Here is a 22,947-nt window from a genome sequence, read left to right on the forward strand (position 1 = left end):
GAATAACAGCTCTCCTGCGCCTTTGGTCACCACCCTCTGTCAGGGCCAGGAGAATTATTCCTGCCCACAGTCCTGGGCTCCTCAGCTGGAAAGTGCTCCCACAATGCTACCAGCAGGGCTTGGGATAGCTTTTTTCCCCTGGTGTCCAGCATTCCTAAGCCCTGCAAACCTCTGGATTTTCCCTGTTGCCCAAATAAAAGCTGAGAGAGACAGTCCTGCCTGTGTGGCTGAAGGCCAGGCAGCTGGAACCACATCTTTCAAAGGCTTGATGGCAAGTTCAGGCACCAAGCAAGTCCAAGATAATACTTAAACTCTGTGGTTTAGGAACCTGGATGATATCCCCTGTTCACTTTGGAGCTTGCTCCTACTAGGCTTTCTATTGCTGAGGAGTTTTTAGGACCCCAGAACGAGACCAGTTTAATCACCAGTTTGGATTGGAGCAAGGAAACAAAACATGGAATAAATGTAATACACTCAAAAGTGAGCAAAACCACAGCATCTTGGTGATTTACACTCTGGAAATTACAGGGAAATTCCTTTTCCTGGGAGCCAAGCACAAACAGAGGAACAACAGTGTGGCCCCAGGTGATGTAGGCACAGTCCCCAGGGCTGGCCCTCCTCCAGTGCCCAGCACAGCTCCCTGTGCTCACCAGGCTCACACTGGCTTAGCTTAAAATCATTTCCGACGAGAAGACGCAAATCTGGCTGCACCGTGAAGCAGCAGCAGCTGCACAACCCTTTGCATCATCTCCGTGTTTATTTTTAAATGACACAAGTCTCCTCTACAAGTAAGCCAAAAAATCCCTGTCCTTGCTACCAGCACTGCCTGGGTTTGGGAGGAAAGCAATCCCTGCAGGGATGTGCCTGGCTGCAGAATCCTGGCCTGGCTGTGCACTCTAAACACACCCTGACATCCCTGGGGATGCTCTGCAGCTCTTTACTCACACAGAGGAGGATGTGCCTTTCACAGCACCAGGGTTTGGCTCCACATCTGGCCAGGACCTATCCAGCACCAGGAAAGATTTTATAGCAACTTGCTGATCCCCAGGGAGGCAAATCTGGGACAGCAACGCTGTGCTGGAACCCACTTGGATCTCAGGCACTGGCAAAGAGATGGAAAAGCACAAAGAGGTACAGCAAGAGCAAAACCCTCAGAGTCTGCTTCTTGCTCTGGATGAGCTGGATTCACATTTTCTCACATCCTCAGGGCTCCTCTATGCAATGCTGATGACCTGACTCTGTCTCAGAACATGAAACAAAGGTGGCTTCAAGAGCATGAACTGGCTGGCAATCAGCACTGGAAGTTTTGCAAGCAGCACATGGCATGGTTTGTTTTGGCAAAGCTGTCTCTCTTGCTCCAGATGATCCCATCCTTCCTTTCCATGGTCGGATAGGCCTGCATTAGTTATTCTCATCAGCATGTCTTGCTCAGTTCCCTGCTGTTTGGCTTACAGCTAGGGAGGGAGGTGTTTGCACGGAGATAATGGACTGCCTTTCCTCTAGGAATGGTTTATATCTTCCTAAGCACACTCTCTATTTGCATTAAACATGATGCGCTCAGGAGTTTTCAGAATTGGTAAATAAACCTTTTAAGCACTTATGACACTGGGCTGTGACAAGCAGCATGGAGCCATCAATTATTCCAGCATCCACGATGCTGAGGGAGCCTCCCTGGCCATGTTTCGCCCTCCCTGGCAGGGAAGGACAAGGTTTTGGGCATTTCCCCTGCTAGGGAGCTGGTCTCCTGAAACACAACATATTTCAGTCTGTCATGAAACCAGCCCCTTCCTTCATGTGCCTCTGAGTCACGTTGGTGCCAGAATTTATTTCAGGCTCATGACAAGGCAGCGGTGCAGCTCAGCATCCAAGAGGACATCAATTAGAGCCAGGCTTTGTCCCAGTACCTGGAATTGCATTCTGTGCTGAGCAGAGCGATTGCCATGGTGAGGAGCATCCATCCCTCCCTCCCCCAGCACAGGGGAGGGTGGGGAGGCTCAGACCTACCTTGATCACATCCATGGCTGCTGTCATGAGGATGGATGTCCCCATCGGGGGGCTTGGAAGATGCCCCCAGCTTTTGCAAAGGGAAAATGAGGTAATGGGGCTTCTCCTGACATCTCCCCACACTTCCCAGTTTGAAGCATGATGACACAGGCACACATTCTCCACCAGCTGGGAAAAGCCCAAATCCTTCAACTCTGGCCAAACTGGTAGATTTGGCTAATTCCTGGCAGGACAGGAGCAGCCAAGACAGGAGACACTGTTTTACCTGCCCTTCCCAAAAACAGAGAGGTACTTGCTCAGATACTCAGAATATCAGCACTCCATGGAAATCCCAGAACAGTTTGGGTTGGAAGGGACCTTAAAGCCCATCCAAACCCCTGCCTGGGCAGGAACACCTTCCACTATCCCAGGTTGCTCCAAGCCCCATCCAATCTGTCTATAGACACTTCCAGGGTTGGGGAAGATATGGCTTCTCTGGGCAACCTGTGTTTCCACATAAAACATTTCCTCATAAAAAAATTCTTCCTTATATGTAGTCTGAATCTTTCCTTTTTCTGTCTGCCACATAATAAACCACATGAACTGGAAAACCACCCAAAGTGGCTCTGCACTATGGGGATGGAAATGTTGTGCCAGTGGATTCACAGGAAGAAAGTGGGAGTGAGGGAAATGGGGTGCAGATCCTCTGGCTGGGACATGGACAGGACATACAGCCAGGTTTGCACATCAGGTACTGATTTATTCAACCAGAAAACAAGTCAGAATCTGAAACACATCCCCAAAGGCCGCATGGAGCAGGAAGAAAACTTAGAAATACTGTACTAAAAGAGATGCTGAGGTTTCTAGGTCTTGTTGGGGGCATCTCTCAGTGGCCCTCAAGTATATTTTGTCATCCCTCTCCTCCAAAGGACAAAGAACCTGTCCAGCAAACTGGGTCGCTGCAGGGAGCAGCCCAGCAGTGCTCCCTTTGATTGATCCCAAAAACCAGCCTGGAATCTGGGGCTGATGAGCACAATTGGAGCAGAATTGGGCCAGGGGTCAGCAGGCAGCAAGGAAGCAGCAGTGGTACAGGCAACCAGGGTTTCAGTGACAACAGCCACCACTGCAAGGTGCCACAGTCACTGTGTGGGATGTCAGCCTGTCCCCCATGCCTGAGGTTTTGTTCCTCTTGGCTAAAGGAGGCAACAGGGATAAAAACCATCCCGTGGTGCCCAGCAGCACAAGCTGTAACAAAAGGTCTTGTTCATTAGAAAACAGCAACCTCAACAACACTGAAATCATCCTGCCAATACCACTGGCAATTGTCAGCCCAGTCATCATCCTCACAGCTTCTTTTGCCAATAATGACTTGCTTTTCTGACAGCACTGGGGTGTGGGTGTTATTTAGGTCAGTTGGGGGTTGTGGCAGCTTCTCCCCCTGCCTCAGATCTGAGCTGTGAGGTTTCCTCATCTGGATGCTGTGGGCAGGAGGTGCTGTTGGCTCCCTGAGGCTTTTCCTGAACAGGCATCAGATATTTCTGGCACTGTGGCTCAGAGGAGACATCAGCTCTGTCAGGCCGTGCTCAATTCCCATCATCAAACTTGGTCACTTCTGCACACAGAGCCATGTGGTTCTGGAATTGATGCCATTTACAACACACTCATTCATGCTCACAAAATTAAAACAGGATTGAGCATAAGGTGAGAGGCACTACCTGGTAATGACAAACAATCCCTTTTCTGTGCAAAATCCCAGCCCAGGGTAGATCTATTTTCTTAGAAGAATCAGCTCCAGGTGAGAAATCCACACAGGAGGCCAATATCCAGAGTGTGGCAACAATGCAGGACTTGATGCCAGCCTGCAGCATGATGCCACTGAGCCACTGCCAGTGGCACTGCTGGCACAGCCTCTGTGGAACTCACAATGAAACACCCCAACACCTCTCCAGTCAAGGTGTGCACGTGGATGTTGCCTTTAAGCTCAGCAAACATCCTGAAACCTGCCAGGAGGGAGGCTCAGAACCTCCCTGTGCACCTGCCCAAGGGTGGGGAGTGTGCCAGGGTGTGCCAAAGGCAGTGCAGGAGGGTTTAGAGGCAGTGCCAGTGGCTAATTGTGAATATATTGATGCAGGGAAAGATATCAACAACGTGGTGAGGGAGGAGAGAGCGATACCGGATGCGAGTCTGGAGGACAGTGAAGGTTGTCACGTTCTATGTCACACAGATAACAGTCACAAACTGCACACAGAGCAGACAGTTCAAAAGTTCAGGAATTGTTTTCACAGATAAGAGCCTCGGTGATGGAAGTTCCTTGCTTCTTGCAGAACGAAACTGTTGTAATGAAAACAATCATTGCACCAAAGCAATTAAGGATGCTTGTCTTGTGCACTTGACTAAGCAGGTTCCCCCTGGTCACAGGTCAGTCTGGATTGCAAGCCAAGGCTGATAATGAAGCTGAGAGGTAGGAAGCATCTAATTGCTTAATTGAGCACAAAGACATCCCTCTTCTTACTCACAAATATCCTTTTGGAGGCAAGCTGGCATGAGAGCATCAGGACTGAGGAAGGACCCCAGCACAGACCCCGGTGAAGCAGCCACACATCCTGGCTCCCAGGTGCTGTCAGCCAAAATGCCAACCCATCCCAGAGTTCTGTCTGCTCTGCCCTCCCCTTCTCCACCTCCAGCTCGGAGCCTTTCAAAAATTCAGCTGCAAAAAGGAAGCAGGCTTTTAAAAGCAAAAGAAACATCCCCTGGGCACCTCATCGCTCCCTGGCAGCCCCCACCCACGTAACAAGTCCCCAGAGCAGGAAAAGAGGAGTTTTAAAGGTTGGATTACAGCACTGGAGGTGGAGGCACCCCTGGGGCTGCCTTTTTGCTCACTATCAGCACAAGCACGCTCTGCACAAGCAAACCTGGTCACTGCACCAAGGGATTGTCTCCAAGGGGCTGAGGAGCAGAAAACCTGATCCAGTAAAAGTGACTCGAGAATAAAATAAAGGGAAAAGCAAAATACCAAGAGCAGGTTAGACATGTCTCTCCCAGCATCACTGGTCACTGAGATGACAGTGACTGTCATAAAAAGCCCCTTTGGTCAGAGGAACCCCAGGCTGGATCTGGCTGGTATCCTCATGCAAGGGTAAGGGGCAGGATGAATCCTTGCCAAGCAGCAAAAGCTCTCCAGGCTGGAGCAATAAGCCTTGGGCAGCCCTGGAGGGCTCAGTGAGCTGGGAATGGAGGCAGAGGCTCCCAGGTGTGTTTTGGGGTAACTCCAGCAGTTGCTGCTCTGATGATCACCCTGGAACCATCCAATCCCTCCCACAGTAAAGGGCTTTCCTTGCCCTTAGCTGCACAGGCAAAACCAAACTCAGTGAGTCCCACAGTCCCCACAGACTCGAGACACAGAGCACAGCCAGCCCTGGGAGGGCTCTGAGGGCTCTGCAGGGGCAAAGTGTGACCCACTGCCAGGACATACAAGGCCACTTTGGCTCTCCCAGCAGCTCCCTCTCAGTGCCTCTCTGACCCAGGAGCCAGCAGGACCACTGGAAATGAAGATTGTCCCTCCACCTGTGCTTTTAATTAAAGGCAAGGACAAGGCTTTACATTGCTTCCCAGACAACAAGTGACAACAAATGTAATTTGTGCAAGAGACTGTCAAGACATTCCCCAGCAAATCCAAGCCTGCTGTGTCACTAAGACATCAGCAGCACACACACATGCCCTCTGCATTTGATTATAGCCTTGTTCACTGCAAGCTTTCTTTCAGTTTCTGCCATCAGCAGTAGCTGGGACAAACACAGAAGGGCAAGGGCAGTTTCTAGTGTCATTTCCAGGAAAGCAGAGCTCTTAAATACATGTGCAAATTCCAACCTGAGAACTCTTCGCCTGGGAAATTACCCAGAGTACTAAACAACCCATTAGCTCTGACCCTGGTATAATTGAATCTGGGAATTTAGTGAGTCTGTCTCTCCTAACAGCAGTGGAGATAAAGCCTACCAGATCACAGATAAATTGCTGGCATTGAGGAAATCTTCTGCAGTAAAACCTCTTTGCTGCACTGGGAACATTAAAGGACATATTCCCATGGAGTATGGTGTATCAGTCATACAATACTATTAGCTAGCACAGGTAGTGTTTAGAGATAGCAGATAAGAGTTTCAAGAGACTGTTTGCTAAGTGCACAGGTAATCCTGGTCTTCTGCACAGGAAACAGCGGCTTCTTAAAAGCAGCTTTAATTTTGTTTATGATTTTGACAAGAAAATTAAAAAATTCTGCTGTTACATATGATCCATCCTGTGTAAACAGCCCTGTCAACTGGGCTGCTCACAGGAGAGAGGAAACATCTCCAGGGAGCAGAGAAAGGCAACCTGTGACACTTCACAACCACTGAAACTGATGGGTTTGGCCATGCTGCTGCATCCCTCATCTTTATTACAAATCCTGGAATAAATCTGCTGCTGGCTGAAGTTATCCAACCATGGAGAAGCAATACGCTGGGGTTGGATTTAACACTGCTGAGCAAATGTGCCTTTTTCCCCCCACTCTAGAGGGGCAGTTTTTTCCATGGATATACAGCAGCAGGATGAGCTCCTTACCAGTGGCTCCTCACACAGTTCAGCACCAGGATCACAGTGCCCAGGCAGTAACAGGCAGCATGGGGAGAGCCGAAGACTTGGCTGAGTGCTCGTGTTTTGTGCTCCCATCTGGCTACCTGGAGAGACAAGGGAAAACAAAGTGGGTGGTTGGGAGGGGCCTGGAACACACTGCCCCAGGAGCACAAATCCCACAGCCTTGGCCTCACATGTTCAGGACACTTTGTCTGTGTGGCTTTGTGCAAGAGACAAGTGGAGGCCACTGGTGGGACACGGCTGAACCAAGCCTGGGGAGGGGAGCTCTTTCTCCTGCCTGTGCCAGACCCTGCTTGCACTGCATGTGCCCTTGCACACGAGGTCAGCCAGCAGCATCAAGGTACAGACTCATTAAAAAATAGATTAAAAACTCCAGAAAATACCCTGCATATCAGTTTTAGGGAATACAAGGCTTGGACATGTGTCTAACAAGGCTGAGAGCATTGCTAAGGCTGTCCCCTGGCCACCAAAAACAAGAGCCCCTTCCATGGATCCCAGTATTTATCTCCTGACAGGAAAACAGATCCCTGAGTAAGGGATGCACCACAGGGACTCTCAGCTCTCTTTTTCTGGGCTGTGGCATCTCCCACAACCTGTCTCAGGGACCACACCAGGCAGGAACAACCCCTCCCTCTGCACATCCAGAAGAGTTTACAAACCCTCCCTCAAGCTTCCTCAAGATCTGCCAGCTTTGCCCAGATCTGCTTCCACTTGTACTAGCTAAAACAGCTCAGCACTCAGCAATTGCAGACATTCAGGTTTAGTCTGCCCTCCTCACCCATCCCAGCCCAGCAGTGACAGCCCAGGATTCACACATCCATCCTTCACAGCACATTTTATCCTGGCTCCCATGCTCAGCCTCCTGTTCTGCAGATGCTGATGGGCCCCTTCCCAAACCACCCCACAGATGAGGAGGTGCCCTCTCACCCTGGGAGGCTGCTGCATGCAGGTGCTTGGAGCTGCTCCCAAAATCTGCAGGACCAGACCCACCCCAGACACCAAATCCTGGTCCAGCCCTCCCAGCTGATAAAAATCCTTATCCTCTACCTTTCCTGCATCCCTCAGAAAGCTGCCACTAAATTACCACCCCTCTTAGGCTCCACTTTCAGGCACCAAGCTGGAGGTTTGGATCAGACATTAGACCCGAAATTCCAGCCAAGGAGAGAGAGCACACCTGGGCAATGAAGCAGGAAGTGGGAGTCAGCAGAACATCTCAGCACCAATTTGCTCCTCAGACATGGCTGGCACTTGATTAGCTCCAAATGCACTTCACTCCCTCACATGGAGCCTGGGCAGCTTTCAGGGGGCACCTGCAACCCAGCTCTTCATCTACTCTGAATGTATTTGGTAATTTATTGGCTCAATTTGAGCAGAAAAAGGCAGCTTTGCAGGTCTCGCTCTCTTCCCAGGCTGATGCAGAAGCACAAAGTGCTGCTGGTGGAGGGGGACTGCTGGCTTCAGGAGGGGGGAACGATGAAAACCTCTGATAAGCAGGGGCACTGATTTCACATGCTGAGAGCTGATTCAATTAGTTATGCAATGATTGCTCTGAAATTACAAATCCACTCATGACAGAGAGAGCTGCTTCACTGCCTTTTTCTGGCTGGTATAAATAGTTTGTATTCTAAATTGAATTTAAAACACCGTGCGTCACGCTGCTGCTAAAATCGGAGCTGCTGTTTGAGTGCTGAGAGAGTGGAAAAAGAAATATAAGGTGCATTACTACCTTTGGAAAGTAAAAAGAAGTGACCATACAGGTGACTTGAGTCACAGATGGAAAAATGCAGCCACGTGCCAGATATCTGGATCAGCTTCCTAATTCCCTGGAAATTATTCTGGCAGTGTTTGCATGGATGGCAGCTCCTGGCTTGCTCAGGGAGCTTTGAAGAGCATCTCAGCAGCAGAGCTGAAGGAGAAGGAGCAGGCAGGGCTGCTGGGATCAGAGGGAAGAGCTGGTCACTGTAATTACTCTCACCTTTAGAAAGGCACATCTGGGCAGCAATACCAGGATGAGGGGCTGCGTTCCCAAGCCCTTCAGGCAGCAGCTGCCACGGCTCCGATGGGATCACTCCCAGCACAGCCCAGTTTGTGCTGCATCACACAGCTGGGACTGAGAGGCCAACTCTTATTTAGCTGTCACAGCCATCAGATGGGACCCCAGGCTCCTTTTCAAACCCACACAGGAGCCATCCCAAGCAAAGCTGGGAGCCAGAGCAGGGCTGGAAGCGGCGGCACCCACCGGGCCCCGCAGCGATATTTCAGTAACAATTAATTAGTTCCGGTTCTGGTTCTATTCCTTGAACAACTAATTAGCTCTGGCTTGGTTCTAATTTTCTAATTTTAGTCATTCTGAGCTAATATTAGCACTCGATCGACCCACAGCTACGCAGCTGCCTTAATGGCTTTATAAAATCATGAGCCGACGCATTATTATTTACTGTGTGATGGATGCAAAATGCTTCCAGCATCCTCCATGGCCATGTGTGGGACAGAGCAGGGCTGAAATCAGCAGCTTCCCAGGAGGCTGCACCCATTCCTGGTGTGCTGTTTGCCCTCCCAGCTGTGGCAGGCACTGTGCTGACCATGGGCAGCATAAGAGAGAAAAGTCCCATGTCAGGGCTGTGTGTCCTGGAAAGGAGGGAGAGGAGCATTTCTGTTTTTCTTCCAACTCCAAGTTTGGCAACGGAGTTAATACAAAGTTTCCTGACTTACCCAAGGGTCAAAGCAATAGAAAAAACTCCTTTTCCAAAGCTCCCAGCACTCTGCTTTCACTTTAGGATACTTGGTGAGGGCTGCAAGTAATTTTTTTAATGTTTCCCCCAATGCTCGTTATTGAAATAAATCACTGAGCGGATGTGGCTGCAAAGCTGGGGATGCTCTTGGGTCCCATGTTCTGCCTTTGGCAGGCCATTCCGGGGGCAGGCTCAGCTGGCTGATGTTCCCAGGGAATTGCTTCCTTCTAGACGTAAATTTGGGGCTGATTTCCACATAACAGATCCAAGACATTTCCCCAACCACTCGGGCAAGTGCGTAAACAAAAATGAAAGCACCGGCACGCATCCCCAGTGCCTGCCCTGATGGAAAATGGAAATGCTCTGAGTTTCCTTTTCTTTTTTTTGGACAGGCAAGCCACGAGCCACCTCGAGAAACGCCACAAATAACCATTCAAAAAGCAATTTCATCTCACGAAGCTGCCTCCGCAGTGATCAACGGGAAATGCTCTTTCCAGCTCTGTGTGCATGGCAGAGCATGGCCTCTCATTAATATTTAGTATTTGTTTGAAGGAAATTGATTCTTTTTGTCTGCCATCCAGGGAAGCTGCCTTCTGAACATGCTACATTTTAATTGCTCAGTCCCAGCTCTGAATTAGAGCCTTTGTGCTGTTTCATGTGACTCCACTGCTATATCTGGCTCGCCCCAGAGGTGGGCAATGAAACCAGATAGCCCAAAGGCTCAGGACAAAGGGACACCTTGCATCTCGATGCAAATCAGTCATTTTATGTCCTCACATTGCCCCATCACCATGGTACCCAAAGAAAAACGTGCAGGGACTGGTGAATTTAGCCCTGTGGCACTCCTGGGAGGCTGAGATGGATTAGCAGCTCCTTTCAAATCAAGGGAAACTGAGGCACAGGAGGATTGAGGTGAGTGTCTGCTTCCCAGCTCTCCAGGGAGCAGGGTAGAGAGGCTGTGTCTATACCCATCATCCACCCAAAATATGCTCTGCACATTTCTTGGGATGCCCTTGCCCTGGACAAACTGTTGGCATGAAAATATTCAGTGTCCAAGTCAGGGTTGGAGAAAAGATGACAGTGAACAGGATGCCTATCTCAAAGTATTTGACAGCATGAAGGATTTTCCCCCATCCCATGGGGTCTAGGAAGCCTGCTGAGGGGTCTATAAGTCAGAAATTCCATGAAAAGTCCAGAGGAAGAACAATGAGCTCTCCAGGATACATCTGAGCCCCAGCCCCAAGAGGATGCAAATTCATACGGCAAACCCTGGATATATACGGGTGATCCGACCCCAACTCAACAAAAACCTTCAGACAAAATGGAGCAAATTTATTTTCATAAAACCAGGGAATGGTTTGGGTTGGAAGGAACCTAAACTCATCTCATTCTACCCCCTGCCATGGGCAGGGACATCTTCCACTATCCCAGGTTGCTCCAACCTGGCCTTGGACACTTCCAGGGATGTGGCAGCCACAGCTTCTCTGGGCACCCTCTGCCAGGGCCTCACCATCCTTATAGTAAGGAATTTCTTCCAACAGAATAAATTTCTCCTTCAGTCTGACCTCCCCTAGGTCAGCCATGGGGTAAGTTCTCCTGTGGGGTGCTAGGGTAGGAGAATCTCTGCTTCTGGGCTTAGGTGGCTCCATGTGAGCATCTCCCACTGGGAAAGACATGCCCCAGCTGGCTCCTGACCTGCTGAAAGAGCACAAAACCTGATATTACCCTTATTTCACCCACAGAGACCAGAGCTATCGACCTGCTCCCGTTACGAAAAATCCATTTTTCCCTCTCTGATTCCCTGTAATCCCTCATTAAAGCTTAAGGACATTCTCTGCCCTCGGTCAGTGCTTGGATGCTGGAAAACAACCCTGCTCACAGCCATTACATTTATCTAAAGATAGGGAGGAAAAAGACAGACCTGAGCACCCAGGCTCTGGTTGTGGTGCTCCCAGGAGCAGGCAGGGAGGCAGAGCTGGCTGGAATGGAAATGAAAGCACTGGGGCTGGCTGACCTTTGCCAAATGCCAGAGGAGCCAGCCTTTCTGGCTGTCCCAAGTGGCTCTGGAGGAAATGAGTATGGGCTGACCTTATCCCTCCTAACTCAGTGCTCAAGCCCAGCTGCAGCCAGCAGGACTCAGTGCAGACAGTGCAGTGCCAAAGGGAAGCAGCAACAGCACCAGGTGAGCACTGTGGCCAGGCTGAAAGCCTGCATCACTTTGGCTGACTGTAGCCCTCCTAGGTGAGAAAAATTCAGTATTTACAAAGCTTAGGAGAGACAGGAGGGGAAATGTGCATGGCTGCCCCATGGGATGTGTGGGGGCTGCTCCTGCAGCTCACCAGGACAGCACTGAGCCCCTGGCACAGCAATGGCATCACTCGAGGCTGGCATGTGCCCATGTGCAGCCACATCAGCCCACCCCAGCACCAGGCACAGGCTTTCCAAAGGCATGTGCAGAAAATGCCCCGGGGACCTGCGTGCCACTGGCAGCAGGAACATGATTAGCAGGAGCTCTGGGCAGCGAAGGCAGGAGAAAAAGAACAGAACAAACCACGGTTTTAATTTGTACAAGCTGGTAATTATAGTTGCTATCTGTCTGAAATCTCTATTGAGTTTATTTAAATATGTTCTCCGTGAAGGCCATTCAGACAGGAATTATCAAGGTGTTGCAGCAGAGGAGATAATGCCATGCAGTTTTCAACAGATCAAGGGCTGATTAGGAGGAATTAATTAGCTGCTTAAACAGTCCTTGACTCGCTGCAGCAATTAGCCGTCACCTCCCTGCAGTCACGTTCTTGGCGCAGCAGTGCCACTGATACAAAGCACAAAACTCCTTCTCTGCGTGCTGCTGTGAGCACCAGGCCAGCCCTGGGTGGGCACATGGCCCTGGGAAGGGGCTCTAAATCCTCAAGAGCTCCAAAGCCACCCCTGGGCAGGGCCAGCAGGGTGAGCTGGGCTGTGGGGACTCCTGTGTGCCCACTGCAGTGCCCATCACTGGTTGGTGATTCCCAACACGGGGCAGACATTGGGTGTCTTCTCTCCTCCAGCCTCAGGAATTCCCCATCCATCACCTCTTCTTTGCTTTGAACCACCAGTTCTCAGCTGTGCTCTTCCACTGATCATCCAGCATCCCTTATCCCACGTGCCATCATCACCTGCTGTCCCTTTGGTGGAGTGGGAGCATCACCCCTCACCTCTGCAAGCACTCAACCATGAAAAGCTGACACAGGAGAGCTGGAGGCTCAGCCACCCCCACTGGACACTGCCCAGGAGGAGAAGCTGGCATTTGGGGTGACCAGGAGACCACCATGAGGCTCTGAGCCCCTCCTGCCTTGCTGGGGGTGGTCACAGCTGCCAAGCTCCTGCCACCATCCCAGTGGGCTCCACTTTGCTCAGCTGCTTCCTGCCTGCACTAGGAAAAACTGTGGCAGCTTTGGGCTACTCGATGCAGAGACTGAGTTACTTCTCTGAAGGTTTTTCAACTCACAGGCTCTCCATTACAGAGAGCCACGAGATGGTAATGTAGCCTGAAAGCTTTTTAGCAAATGATTAAAGCCTTGTGAAGTTCCCCTACCAAGTATTGGAGCAGCAGCTTTGAGTTCCTGCAATTAAAACACTGAACTGATATGAGAAGAGACAAGCAGAGAGAGACTGTCTTAATGGTTTCATGTGAGCTGTGAGGCAAAGCAGGCTGAGCACTGTGTCCATGGAGCTGGTAAAGGCTTTTTCAAGGCTTTTACCCCAAGAAAAGAGGTACCCAGAGATGGTTTGATGGCAAGCAACAGGCACTGGGGACAACAGGTGACAGTCTGTGTCCATGCACGCAGAGCCAGAGCATGGCAGGGACTCCTGGCAGAGCCTGGAGGCTCCAAGCATCCTGGTTTGAGGGCTGGCAAGTGTCCCAAGAGATGGGATTCATCCAGGTCCCCCCAGCAAGCTGCACCAGTTAAGTTTTTCCCCCTTCCCATCCCCTCACTGGTGTGGTGGCAGTAACAGTTGTCAGGGAGCCACAGCTGAGCAGCACAGCTCAGCTCCTCCATGTCTGCCAAGGGCTTTCAGTTTGGAAAGGAAGGCGTCGATTTGACGCAAGGAAGATTTTTCCATTGCCTTTCACTGGCTCTGGATGGGGGGGTTTGTTGTTTATTCCAGCCAAAAGAAACAGGAGAGGGATTTTGGAGAGACAGGGCGATGTGTGGCCTGGCTGTGCAAGGACACTGAGGTGAGGAACAGCCAGCTGGAACACTGGGGCTGCACACCCAGGTGACAAAGAGCTGCACAGAGGGAAAAAACACGTGTTTGCAGGCTCTCACAGTGGAACACGGGGTTTGGAACACACAAAGGACTCCAAAAAGAGGAGAACATCCAAGTGCTGAAGAAGAGAACTACCTAGAAGCAGAGAGCAGGGTGGAATGCTCTCCAAAACCAAAAAGCTGCAGTGAGATGAGACAGCATGACAAACCCTCACTGCCTACAGTGCCCATTACCCAAACCAGCAAGTTAAGAGGATGAAACATAAACTGGAGTGCCTCTCCTAGTGACTCTTTCCTCGTGAATTCTGCCAGGAAGAAGGTCAGCAGGGTCCAGTCTGAGCACTTTGGCACAGGGAGAAGAGTAAAGCGACTCCACTCCTTTAGAAGTGGAAGGATATTGAAGTAACCCAGCCTGCCTCCATCACATTCAGCTAAAAAAACACCTTCCCTGCACCCATGCCTAGAGAAAGTAATTGGACCGAAACAGCACAGGTCACCTCAGCTAACAGCCTTGAGTTGGGGAAACAAAACAAGCCTGCAGGTAAACAGATAAGGGTTTCATAAAGACTAGGTACGCTTTACCTCAGAGTTATCCCTCCAGATTACCTCCATATGAGCCCTTACCTTGAATCCACTCATGATAAAGCGTGAGATAAAAAAATTTCATTTCTCTAATAGTGTTTATGTGATTTGTCAAAGTAGGATCTCATTAGCTGGCTGCAATGAAAACAAGCCCTTGCTTAGTGTATGCCAAGGCAGCCTGAGTCCATCGATGTTCCATGAGCCACATCCTCTCCTCTTCAATAAAAACAAAAATGACACAGAATATGGGCTGTATTTGCTAGCAATTTCCAACACAAAATCTGAACAGTTTCTTCTCAAAGCAAAGAGCTCATGATTTATGTCCAAAGAGCTGGAAGCTGAAGGCAGGTGATTTCAATAACCAGAACTGAGCTGTGTTAATTAATTCTGAGAGTGGGCATGGGGAGCCCTTATGAGCAGCTTGCTGAGAGTGAAGGGGAAGGGGGATGTGCTCCCACCACAGGGAATCAGGCTACACAGCCCAGCCCGACTTTCCCAGCCAGCAAATCCCACGGAAAAACTATTTGTGAAATAATGATTTCTCCAGAGCACAGCACGGGATGGGGAAGGACCTTTCCAGTCCCACCCTGGGACGTGGAAGGGATGGACCAACAATGGGAGGGACATGGGCTGCATGGGGAGCAGCTGGGACACACCCAGCTCTGCTAAACCATGAATGCCACCAGATAAAACAATCTCCTGAGATCAGGGGAAGGCAGAAGCTGGCCCTACAAATATGTGGGGCTCTGCTGGAGCTCAGAGGGAAGGTAAGTGCTGCCAGATGAGCATCTCGTGAGCAGGACGGTGAAGCATTTTGCCGGATTTCTTTTCATCTTCCATGCCCAGATGACTTGGCTCACACTCAGCTTCCCACTGCACACAGTCCCTATCCAGAAAAACCACAAGCCTTGTATTTTCACACGTTTCTCTGAAGCTCAGAGTGTTTTCCTTGGGGCAAACAGATTGGAAACAGGCAGCCCATAGCAGGCACTTTCATAAACAAACCAGAAGCAAAGGTGTGTGCCAGTCTCTTGAGTGACTGAGAACATTCTGCCCACCTCACATCCTGTATTTGCATGGGTTTTTTTTCCTGTTGCTCGTACTCATGCAGCTCTAAATAAAGCAAAACTGAGGAAGTGCCTGAAGTGTTCTACACAGCTGCTTTCACCGAAACAGGCTGTCTACCCAACAGACCCATTTTCAAACAAAGCGATCCAACAATAGCACTGACGATGTTTGAACTGGCATGGATTTAGGAAGACAAGCTCTTTGCTGCACCACACTGTCAGCAAGCACTCAGTACAAATGCCACGTTACCAGATAAACATCTCTTCTTTTTTTTCTCTCTCTCTTTTTCTTTTTTTTTTTTTTTTTTTTTAAGGCTCCTCTTTTACTTTCACACCTCTGTTCAGCTGCATTATTTCCAAATGAGGCCCTGGATCCCAATGGATCACGGTGCTGAAGTCAAGTCCCTCTGAATCCACTTCAGTGCCTTGGGTTTGGTTTTAAATGAGGGGATAAAGCTTTATCTGCATCACCAAGCATCTATTCTGCTCTTCAAAGCTTTCCAAAGCTGCTGCAAACCTCTAGTTCCAATTGCAGTCACTGTTGCAAATAAGGTCAGCCTGATTAAAAAACAGTTATTCTAGGTGGAGTGAAAATGGAGTGAAAATCTTCAGCCAGCATGTGCTATGTAAGAAATATCCTGTTCCTGAACTGAAACAAACCTTCACAGGCTCCAGGTAAAAGGAGATTGAGGTCACCTAACAACTGACATTACCTGCAGCCTCTGATTCATTGCAAAGAGATGTGTAAAGCTATACTGGAGATGTCAGCTAAATCAGGTGTTTCTTTCCCTTCTGTATGACCTGTATTTAATTGCAGATACAGGTTCAGGTACCACTGTGAGCAGCCAGTGTCCCCAGCCAGCCCAACCTACAGATGTCACACTGCCTGCAACCGAAATCTGGGGCTGGATGCTGCAATATTTCAATTCAGGCAATTACTCAAGGAGCTGTGGCCCATGGGAGTGAAAATACTCCAGCACTGTTGTCTTAAAAGATTAAATCAGAAGCTCCAATTCACCCAATGTATGAGTAAGAAGGAGCTGGCAGGAGAGAAGGGGATGGAGAAAGGCTGTGGGTGACAGCAAGCAGCAGCCTCTGGAGACACAAACACAGCAGCACACAAGCACCTGGCCCCACACAGAGGGAGATAAAGCAGCCAAGCCATCCCAGCACTGCCTGGATCCTGTTTTTGATGTGAAGGTTTTCAGGCCTGGGTATCATCTTTGCAGTTTGCTCTTGTTAATAGGTTTGCTTGGATTCCAGCTCAGCCCAGCTCATTAGCCACACCGCCGAATCCCACACTAATTCTGCATCCCTTCTACTGCTGCAGATAAATAATAAAATTGCCTCCACGCAGGGGTTGTTTTCTTCCTCTCTCCCCCTAATGCAGGTCTGGTAGCATCTCATGTATCTGTTAATGAAGTCCATAATATCCAGAGTTTCTCAGCAAGTAAAAATTACAATCATTAGCCAGTGAATGATGAGAAACAAAAACACCATTTCTGCCTGGGCTGGCAGTAACAGTACAGCAAGTACACGTCCAGAGAGCTGAGCCTTGCTCTCCTGTTATGTGGTACCCAATGTTCTTCATTAGCACCTCTCTCTAATAGAGCAAGGCAGCGTCCTGCAGCAGGTCACAATTACACACTACAATTAATTCAGGGAGAAACAATGACAGGACTGCAGAGGAACACTTTGCAGTGGGGTGGTAAAAAGATGAAGTGGAAGGGGAATAGGAACATTTTAAAGCCCTGCCTGAAATCAAAAAAAAGTGGAGGCACAAGTGGCAGTGTGGTAGAGGAGGCATGGCTGGTTTCTCTGTACACAGCTTTGTAGTTTTTGTTTTAAGTAGAAAAGAAACACAACAATCAGTCTTTTGGTCACAATACCCCAGTGACCAGGACCAGCAGGCTCAGACCAGGACTTCTTGTGCTATTGGCAAACAACACACAAAGCCAACTCAGCTTCTCCCAGAGCTGCAGCCGCTCTCTTGCTGCCCTTTTGTGAAATTAAGGTTTAATTCTCTGGAATAGGTCTGCTAATAAGGAGTCCCAACACACCCATCCTCTGGACAGCGTGTACCCGCTCATCGTTCCCTCAGGAGCTGCGATGGGAGGGGGACAGGGAAGGGGGGGAGAAAAAATAAATCCACCTCAGAGAGCACAAAATCCAAGAGAAATCCAATACTCCTTCACAGAGGAGTGAGAGGTTGTTGGAATAGAGGTACTGGTTGCACTGGCCATGCTCAGCAAAGCACTGATTTCGTCTGGAAGGGCCTCCTGTCCTCTCCCAGCTGGACAGATCATGTTCCACGCTTCGTGTTAAGCCTCCCCTGGGAACATTTCCCACTGAGGACACGCATGTTTGCGTCGTGGCAGCAACAATAGAGAGGGACAATGTGATCTTTATGTAACACGGGCTCTGTTCCCCTCTGCCCGGGGATGAGATGTTCAACACACGGGCACAAGCAGTAACAACAACCTGAAGGGTTAAACACAACCACCAGACCCCTCAGCCTTGCTGGTGTCAGCACTGGGGTTCCTCTGGGTGTGGATGGCTGTAAGCACACGCCCCAAGCTATCTGTTCATCTGTTCAATGCAAGAAAAGTGACCCAAAAGCTGAGTGAACACTCAGTCATCCTCAGATCCTGCAACCTGCATCCCAGGGGAGCTCCTTCCCCCTCCTGCAGCCTCAAAGCCCAATGCTGGGATACAGATACCAGCCCTGCATCCACTGCTCAAAGATTCTCACAGCCTTTTGCTCCACAAATTTCTACTAGAAGGCTGCACAGAGGTGGAGGAGAGAGTGACTGAGAAAGTCCTTCCAGATATGGATCTACTCACATCCACACCAGTGCCCAAAGCTTAATGGACACAGGAAGAAAAGTAATTCTCCTCCATTGGGCAATATATTCACTTTGGCTTCTGAGTACATCAGTCTCTGGAAAATGACTGTACAACAAAATCTCGGAATGAAACTAATTCAACGCTGCTCTCCAGCCTTGGGAATGAAATGAGTAAGTCTGCAGTCATTACAACAATGTCCTGGTAAAAATAAACAGGAAAGGGCACTCAGTAGGAAATCTTCATAGTTAAAAATACAGTATCTCATCTGAGGTCATTCAGTTTTTTATAGGAACAGGCATGCGTGCCTCAAAGCGATCAGATTTGGTATTACTTCCTGTTACAGATGGACAGTCACAGACAGATGGACAAGGTTCTCTTCCCCAGTCTAAAACCTGGGATGATGCTGATTGAGCATCTGCTACTGGGCTGACAGCTCTGAGGGAAGAGGCAGGAACTGGAACACCTGACTGCATGGGGGGATTTGGGGTCTGTCTTCTCTTCACTCAACAAGACTGACCAGGAGGCTGACTTTTCTATCTAAAAGGTGCAAAGAAGATGTTGAAGACAGAGGTGACCATGCTGAGCAGCAGGCAGGCACTGAGATGATGCAGGACAAAGGAAAGGAGGCAAGAAAAGTGAGCAGAAGTAGTACTGTAAAGGATCATAAAAGCTGCATGCACACTTTCCTTCACAGAAAATGTCTTTGTGCTTTTATGGCAAGGAGCTGATACAATTACAGCTTCTTTTATAAGCGAAGCAGAAACCAGATAATGAGCAAACCTCCCACCACACAAAGGAGGTGACGAAGATGTTCTGGGAGCCCTGACGGTCAGGCTTCCCTGCAACAGCCAAAAGCAGAGAAAATTGCTAAAACCCATCTCCATCTCACCCTCTTCAGGGCTGTGAGCTGTTCATAGCCTTTTTCTTCCCCAAAGTATAAAAAGGATCACACCAAAAATGTGCCTACACAGATAGCAGGTGAAAACCCTTCAGCCAGACAAAGCAGAGCCTGCACATGCAGACCTGCAGAATGAGCCCACGGCTGCATCATCCCTGGTCTGGGGGAGTAGAAAGAGGGAACAAAAAAAGGTTTCACAAAGAAAAAAAAAACAAGTCAGATATTGTCCAATCCAAGTGAGTTTGTACATTACAGAGATTCATGATTTCAATGAAACATGGGAAAGTCAAGAGTTCCCACCAGTCTTCCTGTCCTTGACCTCAACATCCACTGGACAAGCAGGCCAGTTTGATGAAGCCACGTGCAGGTCTAAAAGCCTGGGGCTTCCAGCTTTTCTGGAAACCAAATTTAACTTTCTAAGAAAGTTGTCCCTCATTCCTGCATGGGAGCAAGGACAGAAGTTTAGATAGCTTGGTAGGGAAAAGGAAAATTCAGGCAGCAGGTCCACAGCCCTTCCTCTGGGCTGGGATCACCCTCCAAAATCAAAACCCCTTGCTCTGTACAGTGCACTGCTGCTCCCATCCCTCTGCCACATTCAGGAGAGCAGGGATGTGGGATGCTCCTGACAAGAACCATTTCCAGTTGCATATGTCATAGGTTATTACAGAGGTGGAAAACACATGGAGAGTTTTGCTTTAGTGATTTAATAATCTACTTTCCTACCCATTTGCTGCTGCCACGTGAGCAACTGGAGATGTGTCCCTTCAGAGTTCATCCAGGAGGGAAAAAATAGGGAAAACAAGGCGGCATTTTCTTTGGGATGCCACCAGCCTGCTACAAACCAGAGTCAGCACCCCCACCATGAAACCCCAAGGCCTCCCTCCCCACCATGAGTGTCCAGACATGCAGAAGATGCAATTGTATCGTGATGGAAGAGCAGCAGCAGGGCATACAGAAATAACCTCCCAAGAGCACTCAGCACACACTGTGTGTCTGCATTTCTCCATCAAAACAGCCTATTTTGGGAGATCACATCCTTCTGGGAACTGGGCAGGCTTCTGCTAAACAGTCTGAGCCATGGCACAGCTGGAATACACCCAGCTCCTGTCTGTGATTGTGGCAGGGCCCTCCTGGATCCCCCCTGCATCACTTGGCATTCCAGGGGTGGCAGTGGGATGCTCCCCTCGAGGCTCCAGCAGCTCCCAGTCCCCAGGATATCCACAAACACTGCCAAAGCCCAGTGGAGCTGCCTCTTCCACACCTCCCAGTCAGGGTAGGTAAAACCACTTTCTTTTTTGCTTCCAGCTGCACCTTTTCCCTTGTCCCGTGAGACACAGCTGGTCACAGACCTGCTGTTTCATGAGCAGCACCTCATCAACACGTGAGGAGGCTTAGCAGCAGGATGGCAGGAGAGGGATGGAGTGAGATGGAGAAGAAAGGGCCTCTTCCAGCTTCCAGGGTCTACAGATAATCCTCTGATCCATATGGAAACAAGACTCTTGGCTTAATTTTTTTTTTTTCCATCTTTTGTGTGTGTGCTGACTTACTCCAGCAGGGCTGCCAGCAGCCTGCAGTTTATTTTTAAAATAATAAACAAGAGAAGTCCAGTATATACAACAAAGACCCTGGGTTTTCAGAGAAGCATTCTGCAGATGCTAAAAAAAGGAGGCTGCTTATCGGGTCAGCTGTGAGGTGAGAGGCAGATTCTGACCTTGGTTTTGAGAAATGCTGAGCAGGCACGTCGCACACCAGCTGGATCCCAAATTCACTCTAGGAACAGGCACAGAAATGGCTCAGCCTCCCAAGCACAGCCTGCCTTGGCAGGTACCCATGCACAGTGGGTGGGCAGCTGCTGGAATGACTGTCACCACCTCACCCAGAGCCCTGAGACCGTGCCCAGCTCCACACACAGACAAAGCATCTCAGCCCACAGCTGCCTGCCCAGCCTGGGCTCCACAATCCCCACACCACAGGCAGCTCAACCTGCAGGGACATCATAAAAATATATAGCACAGCTTCTTCAAGAGGATTTAGATGAAAACACCAGCACCTCCAGCTGTGAGGCAGTGGGAAGCAGTGCTGGGACAAAGGATGTGGCTCTCCCTCAAGGTGACAGCGCTCCTAATTGTGCCACTCCAGCCGGCACGCCGGAGGCCGCGACCCAGTTTTGGTGCTTCTTATGTGGCTCACAGCGGTGCCAACATGCTGGAAAAGCTAAATTTAGGAGATAAACAGGCCTGGTGTTACACACCCGGGCAGGAGTGACTCTGTTACGAGAGCTGGAGAATCAATGCCATCCGCTTCCACGTGTTACAGCGGCGCTGCAAAGCCCTCGCTGCCGGAGTGAAAGCGTTACCAAGTCACTTGGAATAAAATTGCCACTAAATGCTATTTGGGAAATGGAAAAAAAAAAAAAAAAAAAGCAAATCCTCACTCTTTCTCAGCTATTGTAGGAAATGAAAACGGCTATTGCTGCCTGGTAGAGAGTCCAATTATGAATAATGTGCGTTCTCTCCCTGCACAAAGGATGAAAGGCATCAGAGCTGGTGGTGACATTTTAAGACCGGAGATGTAAGAGCGGATCTGAGCCTCATTGCAAGCCCAGCTTTACCCCAATAAAGAAACACTTTCTGCAGTCAATTGCCTTGCAGCGTAGCTTGAAGCCCCGCTATTGATCTAGCATCTGTTATAAGCAGATAATCATCGCCGCTGCGCCATGGCTTCTATGATGGGGTCTAAAAGCACTTTCCAGAAGGTGGTTGAGGGCTGTTTTCTGCTCTCCCCTGCGGCTGCAGGAAGGCTGAGGTTTGTGGGGGAGCCCACAAAAGTCTTGCAGGTTGACAGAATTTGAAAGCCAGAAAAAAAAAATATTGAATCACCCCAACTCATTCATCTCCCAATTCCTGTAAACTTCAGGTAACTGAGGCGCACTCCCCGCAAGGCTCTGCTGCCATTTCAGCCCTCACACAGTTATTTTATACCCTGCAATTTCCTTTCCCCAGCGAGGTGCTGACACACCACCATCAAGCCACAGCTCAGTCCTTTCCTTCTCTAAGACAAGCAGTGAGAGCTGCTGAAATCTCCCAGCACCAGGCTTTTTTTCTCCTGTCCCCAAAAGGTTTCTCAGGCTTTGGCTCACTGAGGTTTGAATCCTGAAAACTCCTGAGCTTCCATCTACTTCCCAGCAGCGTGGGGCTATTTTGGGCCAGGCACTTTCCTCTAGGTTCAGCAAGAAGTGGTCTGAGGTAGGTGAAATCAGACTGCCAGTGCCTGCAATCTCCTCCCTCCCTTCCAGTGCAATCACTTCTTACCCACTAGGCAGATTCCTCTGGTCTCCAAAGAAGGAGAAAAGGATGGGAAATTAAAAATAAATGAACCAAGAGATACACATCCATCAGGAGCCAGGCGTTGTCAGCCCAGGTCCCTGTGCAACTACTTCTTTAATCAAAACCTCATGCAGCTTAAACACTTGACAGAAGTCTAGAACAGAGACTGTGTTACCCTGAACAGGAAAAGCTGCAACCTTGAAGAATAAAATCACTGTCTGATGGGGTCTATTTTCTTTAAAATCATGCTGAATTACGCCAAGCCTGTTCCTAGCTGTGACATTTGAGGTTTCACCCTGCAGATCCCTGTGAGACACAAGGGTGTCTCGAGGGGGTGACCAGAGGTGACGGGAGGAGTGAGCTCTGGGCCGCCAGCTGAAGATGAGCCATTTCTAAATTGGTCCATGACGCCAGACCTAAATTTTTAAGAGGCTCAAATCAAGAAAAGATTGCTGATGGATGCACTCCCCACTTAAAACTCACTTGCGTGGTGATGGACGTCAGACTACCGGCCTCACGGCTATGCCTGGCTGCTACTGAGAGTGACGGAAACTTGCCAGCTTTCTAGAAAGTCCTTGTGTGCCAAGGCTCAGCCAGGTCTTTAGAGCCTCCTGTGTGCAGGTTATCTGCCTCTCT

General features: G+C 49.5%; 1 protein-coding gene across 1 annotated transcript in view; it reads right to left on the reverse strand.

Moving 5' to 3' along the window:
* Positions 1-22,947, reverse strand: part of PEMT (phosphatidylethanolamine N-methyltransferase) — a 40,512-nt gene that overhangs the window by 11,986 nt on the left and 5,579 nt on the right. Inside the window, exon 3 of the mRNA XM_033074163.2 lies at positions 6,577-6,692. Within this exon, the coding sequence (XP_032930054.1) occupies positions 6,577-6,692 (116 nt within the window). The remainder of the gene's footprint in view (positions 1-6,576; positions 6,693-22,947) is intronic.

Source organism: Catharus ustulatus, chromosome 16, assembly GCF_009819885.2.
Source record: "Catharus ustulatus isolate bCatUst1 chromosome 16, bCatUst1.pri.v2, whole genome shotgun sequence".
Taxonomy (NCBI): Eukaryota; Metazoa; Chordata; class Aves; order Passeriformes; family Turdidae; genus Catharus; species Catharus ustulatus.